Source organism: Pan paniscus, chromosome 5 (genome assembly GCF_029289425.2).
Source record: "Pan paniscus chromosome 5, NHGRI_mPanPan1-v2.0_pri, whole genome shotgun sequence".
NCBI classification, from domain to species: Eukaryota; Metazoa; Chordata; class Mammalia; order Primates; family Hominidae; genus Pan; species Pan paniscus.
Window position 1 is genome coordinate 35,388,250 of NC_073254.2, and position 15,238 is coordinate 35,403,487.

The window sequence follows — 15,238 nt, forward strand, 5'->3', positions numbered from 1 at the left end:
ATACTGTTTTCCATAACGGCTGTACCAGTTTACTTTCCTACCAACAGTGCATAACGGTTCTCTCTTCTCTACTTCCTCTCTGACACTCGTTATTTATTGTCTCTTTGGCATGGCCATCCTCAGTGAGGTGATAGTTCATGGTGGTTTTGATTTGTCTTTCCCTAATCATTATGATGTTGACCACATTTTTATATATGTTTTCATTGGCTATTTGTATGTTTCCTTTGGAAAAATGTCTATTCAGGTCCTTTGCCCATTTTTAAATAAGGTTATTTAATTATTTTGCCATTAAGTTGTATGAATTCCTTGTATATTTTGGACATGAACCCCTTATCAGGTATATGGTTTGCAAATATTTTCTCCCAATCCATAGGCTGCCTTTTCATTCAGTTGATTGCTTCCCTTGCTGTGCAGAATCATTTTAGCTTGATGTAGTCCCATTTGTTTATTTTTGCTTTTTGTTGCCTGAGCTTTTGGTGTGATATCCAAAAAATCAGTGCCAAGGCCAATGTCAAAGATCTTTTTCCCTATGTTTAAGGAGAGAGAGTTTCCTCCCAGGAATTTCACAGTGTCAGGTCTTACATTTAGACCTATAATCTGGAGCTGATTTTTATGTATGGTGTAGTATACAGATTCAATGCAGTTTCTATCAAAATTCCAATGACATTGTTTGCAAATATAGAAAAACAGTTCTAAAATTTGTGTGAAACCACAGGAGACTCTGAATAGCCAAAACAGTCTTGAAAAAGAAAAAGTTGGAGACATAACACTTTGTGATTTAAAATTACAGTCTAAAGCTATTGTGGCTAGCAGTGGTTTGTGCCTGTAATTGCCGCAACTCAAGAGGCTGAAGTGAGAGGATCTCTTGAGGCCGAGAATTTGAGATCAGCCTGGGCAACATTACTGAAACCTTGTCTCTAAAATAATAATAATGATAATAATAACAATAACAAAAATTAGCCTGGCATGACGGCATACTCCTGTAGTTCCAGCTACTTGGGAGGCTGAGGCAGGAGGGTTGCTTGAGTCGAGGAGTTCCAGGCTGTGGCAAGTTCCAGGCTGTGGTGAGTTCCAGGCTGTGGCGAGTTGTTGTGATTGTGCCACTGCACTCCAGCTCCGGCTTGGGAAAGAGAGCAAGACTCTGTTTCTGGAAAAAAAAAAAAAAAAAAGCTATAGTAATCAAAACAGTATGGTACTGGCATAAAAATAGACACATAGATGAATGGGAACAGAACAGAGAGCCTAGACATGAAGCCAAGCATACCAAGGATATGCACTCAACTGAAGTTTTTTCAACAAGCCCACCAAGAAGACACACTGGGGAAAGGATAGTCTCTTTATGGTGTTGGGAAAACTGGAGAGCCACATGCAAAAGAATGAAACTGGACCTGGATATCACTTTTTCCTTTTACAGATCAGTGGAGTTTTCAGGTAGTTTTAAAGTTTTGGTTGTGGTATTTTTTAATTGGAATTAAAATGACATTGTCTTTTTATTTATTTATATACAATCAAAATTAAGACAGCTAATAAGAAAGTACTTTGCATGTATGTGTATATATATGTATATATATGTGTATATATATATATGTGTGTGTGTATATATATATATATATATATATATATAATGTATTCACTTCTTTTACTCCTGAAAGGATTTGAGGTATCTTGGGATAAAATCAAGAGATAGTAAAACCCCAGCCAGATTCATGCAGTCTTAATAAGAGTCATACCAACTAATAGAGAAATATGGACAAAGAGCACTGTTTCACATTTTTAATATAATTAGCCTGAGCAATGTTGTTAATATTATTCTATTAACCCTCCAGTGGCTTTCATTTGCAAACAGAATAAAATTTAAACCACATAGCATGAACTGCTGAACTGCAAGATCTCACATACTCTTTCTCCCATCATTATGTGACCTCATCTCTTACCACTGTGTCCCTAATTGCTGTCCCTCTTTTGACCACACAACCCATTTATGTTATTTCAGCCTCTCAGTCCTTGTGCTTACTCTTCTGCCGGAGGTTCGCATTGATGCCTCTGTCAGTGGTTCAGGTCCCTGGACTGATGCTACCTATTCAGTAAGTTTAACTGGACTGCTGTAGAAAAATTTTGCTCTCTACCTCCTACCACTAATCCCAGATTTTCTTTTTTTCTTTTCCTTTTTTTTTTTTTTTGAGATGGAGTCTCACTCCATCCCCCAGGCTAGAGTGCAGTGGCACGATCTCGGCTCACTGCAAGCTCCGCCTCCTGGGTTCACGCCATTCTCCTGCCTCAGCCTCCCAAGTAGCTGGGACTACAGGTGCCCGCCACCAAGCCTGGCTATTTTTTTGTATTTTTAGTAGAGATGGGGTCTCACTGTGTTAGGCAAGAGGGTCTCGATCTTCTGACCTCGTGATCTGCCCACCTCGGCCTCCCAAAGTGCTGGGATTAGAGGTGTGAGCCACCACGCCCAGCCCCAGATTTTCTTTTTCTTTTCCTTTTTTGTTTTTTTTTAAATAAAGATGGGGTCTCGCCATGTTGTCCAGGGTGGTTTCAAACTCCTAGGCTCAAACAATCTTCCTGCCTCAGCCTCCCAGAGTGCTGTGATTATAGGCATGAACCACCACACCTGGCCCCAGATTTTAATTTCTTCATAGTGTCTGTCATTGTAGCAAATGAAAATTTTCCATTATTTGCATGTTTCTTTCCCCTAATTAGACTATGAGGTCCATGAAGCAGGGATGTTGTATTTTTTGTTTGTTTGAGACAAGGTTTCGCCCTGTCACTCTGGCTAAGTGGAATGATGTGATCACGGCACACTGCAGCCTCCCAAGTAGCTGGGACTGCAGGCACATGCCACCACACATGGCTAATTTTTCGTTTCTGTAAAGATGGTGTCTCTAGTTTTCCAGGCTGGTCTCAAACTCCTGGGCTCAAGTGATTCTCCCGCCTCACCCTCCCAAAGTAGGGACATTGTATTTTTCACTGTTATGTCCCCAGTTACTAGAACTTTGTAGTTCATAGTTAGTGTTTAACAAATATTTTTCAAATGAATGTATTTATGCCAATGGTGATTTGTGGGGGAGAGTTTGGAGAAAATAGTTGTCTGAGTCTCTTGAAAGTTCAGGTTCAGTTGAAGGGCATTTTATGATCATTTAATAATAACCTCCATGTGCATAGGAGAAGGGAGATTCATCAAGTGGACCACCTATCTGCCATTCCTGGACAAGATGTACTAGGAATCATTGGCAAAAATCTATCTTGATATCCTTGTGCCTCAAATCTCTCAGCCTCAGAAATAACAGTACTATCAGCCAGGCGTGGTGACTCATGCCTGTAATCCCAGCACTTTGGGAGGCCGAGGCAGACAGATCACTTGAGGTCAGGAGTTCGAGATCAGTCTGGCCAACATGGTGAAACCCTATCTCTGCTAAAAATACAAAAATTAGCCGGGTGTGGTGGCAGGCAACCGTAATCCCAGCTACTCAGGAGGCTGAGGCAGGAGAATCGCTTGAACCCAGGAAGTGGAGGTTGCAGTGAGCCGAGATTACACCACTGCACTCCAGGCTGAGCAACAGAGTGAGACTCTGTCTCAAAAAAAAAAAAAAAAAAAAGAAATAACAGTACTGTCTCCTCCTGCTTAGTAGTGTTTGAGGATTAAGTGTGATAATGCACGTGAAGTGTCAGTGTAGAGCATGAAACAGAGTAATTGTTCAAGAAATGTTAGCTGTCACTGTGTTATTCCTAGTCATTAACTTATCTAGCTGCTGGTTTTTCAGGAAAAATGATACTTCAAGTGCATACTAAAACAGAACCTTCGACTGCAGAGTAGTATCAGCTTGTTCTCCGACAGCTTCAAATGAGTGGACTTTTTTTTTTAAAGCCTAGTTGGCAAAATTGTGTTTGGGATGTATGTTCGTTTCCTAAGGCTGCCATAACAAATTACTGTAAACTGAGTGGCTCCCTTAGCCATTCCCTAAAGCTGCACTTTTCAGTGTGGCTGCAGTAGCCACATTTGACTATTTAAATATGAATTAAGTTCCTCAGTAACAGTAGCCACATTTGAAGTCTGTAATAACCACATGTGGCTAGTGACTATCATAGTGGATGGCACAGCATATAAACATTTCCATCATTGCAGAAGGTCCTGCTGACAGCACTGCTCTGAGTGATTAGGATACTTTAGAATAACATTTTTATTTGGTTTGAGTGCCATTGTATAGGCTTGTTTCTTCAATACATGTCTAGTTATAAATTTGGAATAGTTGATAATAGCTGAATAAAATATTTTTGTGGATTTCTTTTTAAAGTTCTGCAGTAGAATGACTCATTAATGTTATTTATGAATTGTTTATACACCAACTCCTTTCTTCATTGTTGAGAACATATGGAGTCAGTAATAAAACATACTGCATGTCTTTTTTTGTGTGTATTTATAACTAAGTGCCTCAAGGACACAAGATACTGTTTTATTTATTTTATTTGAATTACATGCTAGAGAATAAGCTCTTGTGTATTCAGAGCCTCAATTTATATATTAATTAAGAACAACTTTCCTTTTCTCCCAGAATGAGTTCAATATATTCTTCATTACTGTATGTGAATTTTGAGTTTGTTTTCTTGCTCTCGATTGTTTTTTCTTCTTTCTCTGCCTCCCACCCTTCATTTTTTTTTCTTCTGATGTTTTCCTCTTCCACGTAACTCCCCCTCCCCTGACTCTTCTCTCCCTTTCCTCTTGGTCTCCCCTTTTTTCCCTTTTCCCCATTGCTTCCTCCATTGTCTTCCTTACTGGAAACCAAAATGGACATAATATTTTCTTTAAATCATTTAATAAACTTCTCTTCTGTTTGTAATCAAGTACTTACATTTTTTTTTTTAATTTTACAGTTTTGGCAGATCTTTCTTTTTAAGGTCCTGGGGTTCCCACACACCATCCAGTGATTTAAATTATCATGTGTTGGCAATATTCCACTTCCTGCCATAAAAGCAAATGTAATCAAGTACTATTTTAAATTAGAGGATATATTTTCAGCTATATACATTCAAGCAAATTCTGTGTGACCATCAGGGTCTCCATCTTCATCAGGCCATCTTTGTTTCTTCTATGTGCATGCACACATGTGCACACACACACAGACACACACACACTCTTAGACTTTTCATTTTGACGTAGTATCACTCAGAAATGTTGCAAAAATAAAGAGTTCCTATATGCTCTTTACCCAGATTCCCCAAATATTAACATTTTAACACATTTTCTCATTCTTTTTATGTGTACACATTTTCCCCCTGATCCCGATCCTTATGAAAGTGAGTTGCAACCATGATGCCCTTTACTTCTAAATACCCATGTATTTAAAAAGCTACGACACACTCTTAAATCACTATAGTACAATTATCAGTATTAATACAATATTATAAACTAGTGTATTAGCTTTATTCAGATATTGCCAATTGTTTCAATACTGTCCTTTATAGGAAATGAAAAGTCTCAGATTCATAGTAGCATTCAGGTCAGGTCTCTTCAGTCTCCTTTAATCTGGATCATTTCCTCAGTTTTTCGTTGACTTTCATGGCCTTGACATTAGAACCTTTGACCACTCTCAACGTTTTTTTTCTTTTTGGTAATAACAACTTTACTGAGATATAATTCACACACTATGCAATTCACCCATTTAAAGTGTACAATTCATTGCATTTTAGTTTATTCATAGAATTGTATGACCATTACCACAATCAATTTTAGAACATTTTCATCATTTCAAAAAAAACGCAGGTACTTCTTAGCACTGCCTTTCATTCTCCCTCTGCCCATCCAAAGACAATCACTAACTGACATTGTCTCTGTAGATTTTCTTATTTTGGACATTTCCTATTGTGACCTTTTTGTCTAGCTTCTTTCACTTTGCATTTATAGCATGTAACCATACTTCATTCCCTTTTATGGATTAGTAATATGGTCAGGCACCACGTAACAACTTTAATCAATGATGTATATAAGTCAGTGGTCTCTTTAGATTATAATACAGTATTTTTACTGTACCTTTTATATGTTTAGATTCTTACCATTGTGTATCAGCTGCCTGCAGTATTCAGTACAGTAGCAGGCTGTACAGGTTTGTAGCCTAGGAGCAGTAGGCTATACCATATAGCCTAGTTGAGTAGTAGGCTGTACCGTCTGGGTTTGTGTAAGTACACTCTGAAGTTCACACAATGAAGCGATGACCTAATAACACGTTTCTCAGAACACATTCTGTCTTAGTGATGCGTTGCTGTATTTCATTGTATGCATATGCCACATGTTGTTAATCTGAATGGATACTTCCGTTCTCAGTTTTTGCCTATTATGAATAATGCTATTATGAACATTTGTGTACAAGTTTTTTTATGGACATGTTTTCATTTTTCTTGGAGTTATAACTAGGATTGACATTACTAAATTATATGGTAACTGTTTATTTAATCATTTGAGGAACAGGCAGCTTATTTTCCAAAGTGCTGCATCATTTTACTACATTCCCATCAGCAATGTATGAAGGTTCCAATTTCTCCACATTTTCACCAACACTCGTTATTATCTGTGTGTGTGTGTGTGTGTGTGTGTATTTTAAGAGACAGGGTCTCACTCTGTCACCTACACTGGAGTCCAGTGGTGTGATCATAGGTCACTGTAATTTTGAACTCCTGGGCTCAAGCGGTCTTTCCCCCTTAGCCTCTCAAGTATTTGGGACTACAGGTGAGCACCACTGTGCCCAGCTAATTTTAAAAAATTTTTTGTAGAGACAGGATCTCGCTGTGTTGCCCAAGCTGGGCTCAAACTCCTGGCCTTAAAGTGATCTTCCCATATTGGCCTCCCAAAGTGCTGGGATTACAGGTGTGAGCAACTGCACCTGGCCTGCCTGTCTTTTTGTTGGTAGTCATCCTACTGGGTGTGAAGTAGTATCTCATTGTGTTTTTTCAGTAGTGGTAAACTACACATAAAATACAATTGACCACTGTAACCATTTTTAACTGATGTGGAGTACATTTACATTGTTGTGTAGTCATCACCACTATCCATCTCTAGAATATTTTCATTTTCTCATACTAAAACTCTATACCCATTAAGCAATAGCTCCCTATTCCTACGTTACGGTTCTGATTTGCATTTCCTGGTTGGCTAATGATGTTGAGTATCTTTTCATATATTTATTGGCCATAAGTATATTTTCCTTGGAAAAGTGTCTGTTCAGATTATTTTCCCATTTTTAATTGGGTTGTCTTTTTATTATTGAGTTGTAGAAGTTCTTCATAAATTCTAGATATAAGTTCCTTACCAGATATGTGATTTATGAAAGTTTTCTCTCATTTTCTGTGTTGTCATGTTACTTTGTTGATGTTGTCCTTTGAAGTACCAAATGGTTTGAATTTTGATGATATCCAATTTATTTTTTCTTTTGTTGTTTTTGTTGTTTGTGCTTTGGCATTACATCTAAGAAATCAGTGTCTAATCTAAGGTTCATGTAGATTTATGGCTGTGTTTTCTTCTAAGACTTTTATAGTTTTAGCTTACCCTCAACTTTTTAACAGACTGCTTCCTCTGCATGTTCTGACTTTTCTCTAGAAATATGGCTTCTTATTCAGTCCATGTGCTACAAGAGTGGATGCAGTGCTTTTGAGCTTTTATATTTTTAACTGCATAGGAAAACATTTTTCTTTCTGGTTTCATCATGGAATTATCTTATATTTTATTCATTTTATTGTCTGTCTTCTATCCTTAATTGATATCTTGGTCATTCACCCACATCCAGTAGGAAATTTGACCAACTCTTTCTTATCCTATTCATGTCTGTATTATCTTTGGCAATCTGAGTGTCTGGATATAATGTCTTGGCAACATTGTCACCTCTCACTTCATCATACATCAGTTCCAGCAGTCATCACCTATACCTTGTTTCAGCAACCTATTCCCATTGCCAGATACTGGACCTTACTATTCTTCAGAAATACTAAATGCCTGTGTCTGTACTCTGGTTATAACTTTCTGTCCTTTTTCTTTTCTCCTTCCTTTTTTTCCCCTTCATTTTTTTCTTTCTCCAACCCCCAGCCACTTCATTTCTTCTTTTCTGGCTCTATTTCTTTCCCTGTTTAACCTATTTGCCAAACTTCGTCTCATCTAAAATGCATAGTTAACTTTCCTTGTTCCATTTTCTTTCTAGTCCATTCCACAAATCTCTTAGTGTTATTTCATGAGTCCTTTCAACCATCCTGGTATGATTTAGATGCTCAATAATTGATGAGTGAATAAATGGTGGTATTAACAAACCTTGGGTCAATCTGTTTGTCTGTTTGGCTCCTACTGTAGAACTGCTGGGACTTGAGAAAAATTATAGCTCTACTTGGAGTTATTGTTATAAATTCATGGTCTCATATTTCAACTGGTGTCCCAATACTGTGTGGTGAATTTTATGTGTTCTTAGTCATCACTGTCTCTTGTTGTCTGTAATAGGTATTTGAAAACATTCATTCTGTTATTGTTTTATGATATGCTTTCTAACTCTTAGCAGATGAACTTCCTGCTTACTTTACTGAGAAAAATTGAGGGCAACAGGTGGGAATTTGCTTAGATCCTCCCTGACCTCTACAAGAGTACTAGCATCTTTTCCCATGCTTTACCCCTAACCTCTTCTTTCAGGAGACGAAGAGTTGGCCCTTTTCTCACTCTGACTTGTTCTCTATTCATGTTGTAGATTTTGCTCGGTCTACTTCCTGAAGATCATTGCTCCATCACTTGTTTTTCAGTCTACAGCTCCTTTGCCTACTGCCTTTCTCTGCTCAAACTGCAAAAAAAGAAATAAATAGTTACTTGTACGAACCTAAACCAAAACGTAATATATTCAATATTCTCTAGCCATCAAGAGTCTTTCTTCTCCTTCCCTTTCTCCCCAGCTTTTTACTAAGAGTAGTCAAATTAACTCTGTCTATTTTCTTACGTATAATTCATTACTACTGAACTCACTGCTTTCCCTAAGTTTGATTCCCGTATTGTTAAATCAAACATATTCATTTTAGTCTGTATACTTATGTCTCTGTAGTATTTGACACTGTTGGTCACTTCCTCCTCTTTGAAGTCTTTGTTCTGCTGGCTTCTTCAATCACATTCTGTATGGAAGCCACATGGGCTCTTATAATAAAACCAGGGCCTAATGGTTCCATTGTTTCCTGGTAGATGCATCTCCGGTTGGGTAGGTTTGTTGGGGGCTGAAAACCTAATGTTGTCTGAGATTTACTTACCTTTGGCAGTTTCTCAGTAATTATTGTTGCTGCTGCCATCATGTTGGGCTGAGTGGTCAGACGTAGAATGGAGTTGAGGTCTGCTCTCACAAGTCTTTCCTCATTTTCTGTAAGATACTGAGACCAAAGGAATATTTTTAAGAGAATTACCATTTCCTTCCTTCCTTCCTTCCTTCCTTCTCCCCTTCCTTCCTTCCTTCCTTCCTTCTCCCCTTCCTTCCTTCCTTCCTTCCTTCCTTCCTTCCCTTCCTTCCTTCCCTCCTTCCTTCCTTCCTTTCCTTACTGCGTTGCCCAGGCTTGAGTGCAGTGGTGTGATCTCAGCTCACTACAACCTCCACCTCCCATGTTCAAGTTATTATCTTGCCTCAGCCTCCTGAGTAGCTGGGACTAAGGCATGCACCACTACACCTGGCTAATTTTTGTATTTTTAATAGAGATAGGGTTTCACCATGTTGGCCAGGCTGGTCTCGAACTCCTGACCTCAAGTGATCTGCCCCCTCCTAGGCCTCCCAAAATGCTGGAATTACAGGCATGAACCACTGTGGCCAGCCAGCCATTACATTTTTAATAAAGTTTTTTAAACAGGTTCCTCTTGTCTCAGTTGAGTTCATTGCAGAGTTGTATAATAATGAAAGAATAGAAATTTTTTCATCAATAGAGGTATCGATGCATGCATCACATCATGCATCCATACAGAGAGATAGTAAGGTGAATGAAATAGACCTATAGACTGACAATATATAGAAAAAACATCAAGGCACAGGTGTATTTTATACATATGTATAACCCCCCACCAAAGACCCCGGGACCTCACTGTGTTGCCCCAGCTGGTCTTGGTCTATTTTGTATATCTTTTTTATATATTTATTTACACACACACACACACACACACACACACACACACACACACACACACACCCACACACCCTCTATCATTTGTAAAAGAAGGATAAAACTATAGAACAGACCTATATGTAAATGTTTAATGCCAGAAAATGTCATGGTATCTGCTCATCACACTATTATTAGTGGTTTCATCTGAGGAGTGGAAATACAGCATGAAAGATGTTATGATTTCTTTCAACTGACTTCCATTTTATATTCTATTTTGTTTGACTTTTTTGTGATATTTCTTCTGTAATAAAACAACGGTAATTTAAGGACTTTTAAAGAAGAATCGACTTTGACTTATTCTTTTTTTAGCTTTGTGAATCATAATATTACTTTGCTTTTTTTCATTTTCCTTTTAAACTCTAGCCATGCTTACTTATTCTCAGTGGGTTTCTCCAATCATAATCCTGTTTAATCATAACCCCAGGAGTCACCCTTGGTTCTCTAGGAAGCATTCCTGCATCACTTGGTCTGATTTTATTACCTTTCCTCTGTGTTCCCATGGCAAAGCTTCCTTAGTCTCTGGTGTATAGAACAGAAGCTGTATTATTTGACTTTGTATTTCATGGACCTGAGTACAGTACCCAGCACATGGTAGAAATTCATCAAAAGGGTTTTGAGTATTAAAATAATAAAGATAGAATTTGGAACAGATCTCCTTAATACTAGCATGTTCTTTTTGTGTAGCTTGTCATTTTATGCCATTTTTTTTCTTGAAGCTCTGTGTGAGAAGACATGTGTTAATTAAACTTAAGTTTCTGTCTCAGGATATGTTGAGTATATGTTGATAGGCTATTCTAAAACAACTCCAGGCAGTTTATTTAAATGCAATATGATATCTTCAGTTATCATTGGAGGACAGAGGGTGATAATTTCATACTTCATTGTAACACAAAATATTAATATAGGATATTTTTTATAGTGTCTCCAAATACATTAAAGGAAACCTGCATTGATGTGCTTAGAAAATGTGTAGCATTGACTCAAGCATAAGGATAAACACAAATTTTGTTTCTTCGTGTAAATTACTTGCGTAATCGTTTTTTTTTTTTTCCTAGGTTCAGCAGATAGATCGTGTGGTAGAAGTTGTGGAGGAGACAATTAAAGGTAATCGTTGAAAGTGAGATAAACAGATGTATATATTTTCTGAACTACATAGTAGAAACACCACTCAGTTAACTCTTGCCAGGCATCTTTATAAAAGTTATTGTTTTAGATATAAAATCATAAAATGTTATCCTTGGCTTCATGAATTTGCCAATCTAATATTGGAGGCAGGCACTGTGCTGTATATTTGTTTGGCTTATAAATGAATCAGGCCAAGAGCAATGGCTTACTCCTGTAACCCCAGCAGTGGGGGCTGGGGCTGAGGCTGAGGCTGAGGCTGGAGGATTCCTGAGGCCAGGAGTTCAAGACCAGCCTGGGCAAGATCCTGGGATCTCTGGGGGAGAAAGTCAGCTGGATGCTGTGGTGTGCACCTGTAGTCCCAGCTACTTAGGAGGTTGAAGCAGGAGGATCATTTGGGTCCAGGAGTTCAAGTCTGCAGTAAGCTATAATCATGTAACTGCACTCCAGCCTGAGCAACACAGTGACACCCTGTCTTTAAAGAATAAATGAATCAGGTCATAGTTTTCTTTTTTAAATATTATTTTATTTTTGTGTAAAATGAATTTAGTTTGAATTTCAGACTGAAAGAATTTAATCAATTTTAAGATAAAGAAATTTTCTGGGCACAGTGGCTCATGCCTGTAATCCCAGCACTTTGGGAGACTGAGGTAGTTGGATTGCTTGAGCCCAGGAGTTCGAGACCAGCTTGGGCAACATGGCGAAACCTCATCTCTACAAAAAATAGAAAAATTAGCTGGGTGTGGTGGGGTGCTCATGTAGACCCATCTACTCAGGAGGCTGAGGTGGGAGGATTGCTTGAGGCTGGGAGGTTGAGGCTGCAGTGAACAGTGATTGCACCATTGCACTCCAGCCCAGTTGACAGAGCAAGACCCTATCTCAAAATAAATAAATTAAATAATAAGGAATTTTTAATTTGTACATTTTGTTATCACATAATTAGGTTGTTTTGTAAGTACTTTTAACAGTAATAATTTTGATGCTTGTTCAAGGTGTATTTTTTATAGTTACACTAAAAATTACACAAAGAAAGTAGAATTAAGCTTTGCTTATTTTGTTAGCCAACACTCACTGACATAGATTCTTATTGAAGTCACTGTGAAATAAACCATCTTCAACTCTGTGGTATAATTTTAAATTTTTAAAGGCTTTTTCCTATGTTTGATTAGCACAAATGAAAACCAATAATATGATACTGAAATATTAAGTGAATTGAAAGTCTTACTTAAGTACTGTTTTGTTGTAAATGAGAAACTTATATTTTTTAAAAAACCATATAGTCTCCACGTGCCAAACTGGAAATTTTAATGCTGCACTTTTCCTTCTGGGTGGTGTCTACTACTTTCCACATGCTTCTATTCATTAATTTTGAATCATTGCCTTATCAGAGATTATTACAGAATCAATTTCTAATAAATGAGATTATGAGAATATGAGAATGAGACTATACCTTAATCTTTTTTTATTATTTTTTAATTTGTAAAAATTATTTATTTTATAAATAGAGATGAGATTTTGCCATGTTGCCCAGGCTGGTCTCGAACTCCTGGGGTCAAACGATCCACCCACCTTGGCCTCCAAAAATGCTGGAATTACAGGCATGAGCTGCCACGCTTGGCCCTTAATCTTCTTTTGATGTTCCAAAATAAAATGAAATATCAGGATTAAAAATTTATAGCAATGATAATTTGAATGTTTTTACAAACTACTTCAACTCCATCTTGGAGAATCCAGAAGTGCTAGCATTTATTGTGTACCTACAGTGTGACAGCCACTATGTTAAACACTTCACATGGGTTAAGTCATTTAACCTTCATAATAGTACTGTGAAGTGAAGTGGGCATAAATATTTTCCTAATTTTGCAGAGGACCAAGTTGAGACACAGGTACATACAGCTAGTAAGTGACAGCATTGGGATTTGAATCCAGGCAGTCTGGCTCCAAAGCCTGTACATTATACTGTGATTTATACGATACTGTTATTTCTTTGCTCTCTCTCAGTTGAGATTCACTACCTTAAATGTTATTTGATTGAGTGTCTTAAGCAGTGATTTAAGATACTTGAGGGCATTGTTGCCTTATTCATCCTTTGTCTGAAGTACCAGGTATATACTGGCCACTCAATAATTTTTTAAAAAAATTAATGATGATGAAGAATATAGGAGAAAATCTAGGTGATCTTGATGTGGCGTGATTGTTTAGATACAACATCAAAAGTATGATTTATGAAAAAAATAATTGCCAAGTTGGATGTCATTAAGTTGAAAATTTTTTGCTCTATAAAAGACACTGTCAAGAGGATGGGAAAATAAGCCACAGAGTGGGAGAAAATATTTGCAAAATACACATATGATAAAGGGCTATTATCCAAAATATATGAAGACCTCTTAAAACTCAATAATAAGAAAGGGAACAACCCAGTTAAAAAATGGGCAAAAGATCTGAACAGACAATTTACTAAAGAAGATATGCAAATGTCAAATTAGCATATAAAAAGGTGTTTGACATCGTATGTCTGTCATTAATGAATTACAAATTAAAGCAGCAATGCAATATAGTGGTATGTTAAAACTATATACCTGGTACAATGGTCAAAATCCAAAACATTGACAACACCAAATTCTGGCAAGGATATGGAGCAACAGGAACTCTCATTTATTGCTGGTGGTAATGCAAAATGGTACAGGTACTTTGAAAGACAGTTTGGCAATTTCTTAAAACTAAACACAGTCTTACATCATCCAGCAGGTGTGCTACTTGATATTTATCCAAATGAGTTGAAAACTTATGTCTATACAAAAACCTGTTCAGTGTTTATAGTAGCTTTATTCATAATTACTAAAACTTAGAAGCAAAAAAATGGCCCTTTAGTAAGTAAATAGATATAGAAACTGTGGTACATGCAGACAATGGACTATTATTTGACACTAAAAGAAATGAGCTAAAAAACCATAAAATGACATAGAAGGACTTTAAATGCATACTATGATGTGAAAGACATCAATCTGTAAGGCTACATACTCTATGAGTCCAACTAATTGGACATTGTGGAAAAGGTGAAATACGGAAGGAGTAAATGGATCAGTTGGTGCCAGTGATTAGAGAGTAGGGAGGGATGTGTAGGCAGAAAACAGAAGATATTTATGACAGTAATTCTATTCTGTATGATGCTGTAATGGTGGACAATTGTCATTATATATTTGTTCAAATCCTTAGAATGAACAACACCAAGAGTGAACCCTAATGTAAACTGTGGACTCTTGATGACAATGATGTGTCAGTGTAGGTTCATTGATTGTAACAAACGTACCACTCTTGTGTAGGATGTTGATAGTTGGAGAGGCTGTGTGTGAAGTGGGGGCAGTGATATATAGAAACTGTACTTCTGCTGAGTTTTTCTTTGAATCTAAAACTACTCTAAAAAATAAAATCTATTTTAGGAAATTACTGGTAATTAACAGTGTGCTTAGGAGTTTGCCAAATGGCTTGGAGAGATAAAATTTCTATGGGAAATCATACAAGACCTGTTACTCCCAGGCTGAGTTAATCATGGATAGCTTCTTACTGATGAGCGTGGACTTGAGTGGATTTACTGGAGAGATTGTGTTTGCATTTAGCTATGAAAGTGAGTCGAAGATGAAGTTGAAGGGGATATTCATTGGCAGGTTTGGTTAGAGGATGGGAAGTTTGATAATTAAGCCTTCATAATGCAACAGGAGAATTTTTTAGATGGAAGGAATAATTTTGATAGCTTTCCTTAGTTTGCAGATCAGGAAGCTGAGCTGTGAAGGAGTTACATGATGTTTTTGAGATCTCTTAGTTAATAGAGAACTGTGCCTATCAGTCAACTTCTGTTCTTCGCTTTCTATTTCTACTGCCAGTACTTCATTCAGACAGCATATGTCACTGAAATAATGTGGTTGTTACAGCAGTTAGCCAGTTGTTGGTTGTCTTTCAGCAAGTT

At 37.3% G+C, this 15,238-nt stretch overlaps 1 protein-coding gene across 3 annotated transcripts in view; it reads left to right on the forward strand.

Moving 5' to 3' along the window:
- CDKAL1 (CDK5 regulatory subunit associated protein 1 like 1) overlaps positions 1 to 15,238 on the forward strand; it is a 704,387-nt gene that overhangs the window by 219,160 nt on the left and 469,989 nt on the right. For all 3 annotated transcript variants that reach the window (XM_003823187.6, XM_034961532.3, XM_034961530.3), the window contains exon 7: positions 11,208 to 11,256. In XM_003823187.6, coding sequence (XP_003823235.1) covers positions 11,208 to 11,256 — 49 coding nt within the window. The remainder of the gene's footprint in view (positions 1 to 11,207; positions 11,257 to 15,238) is intronic.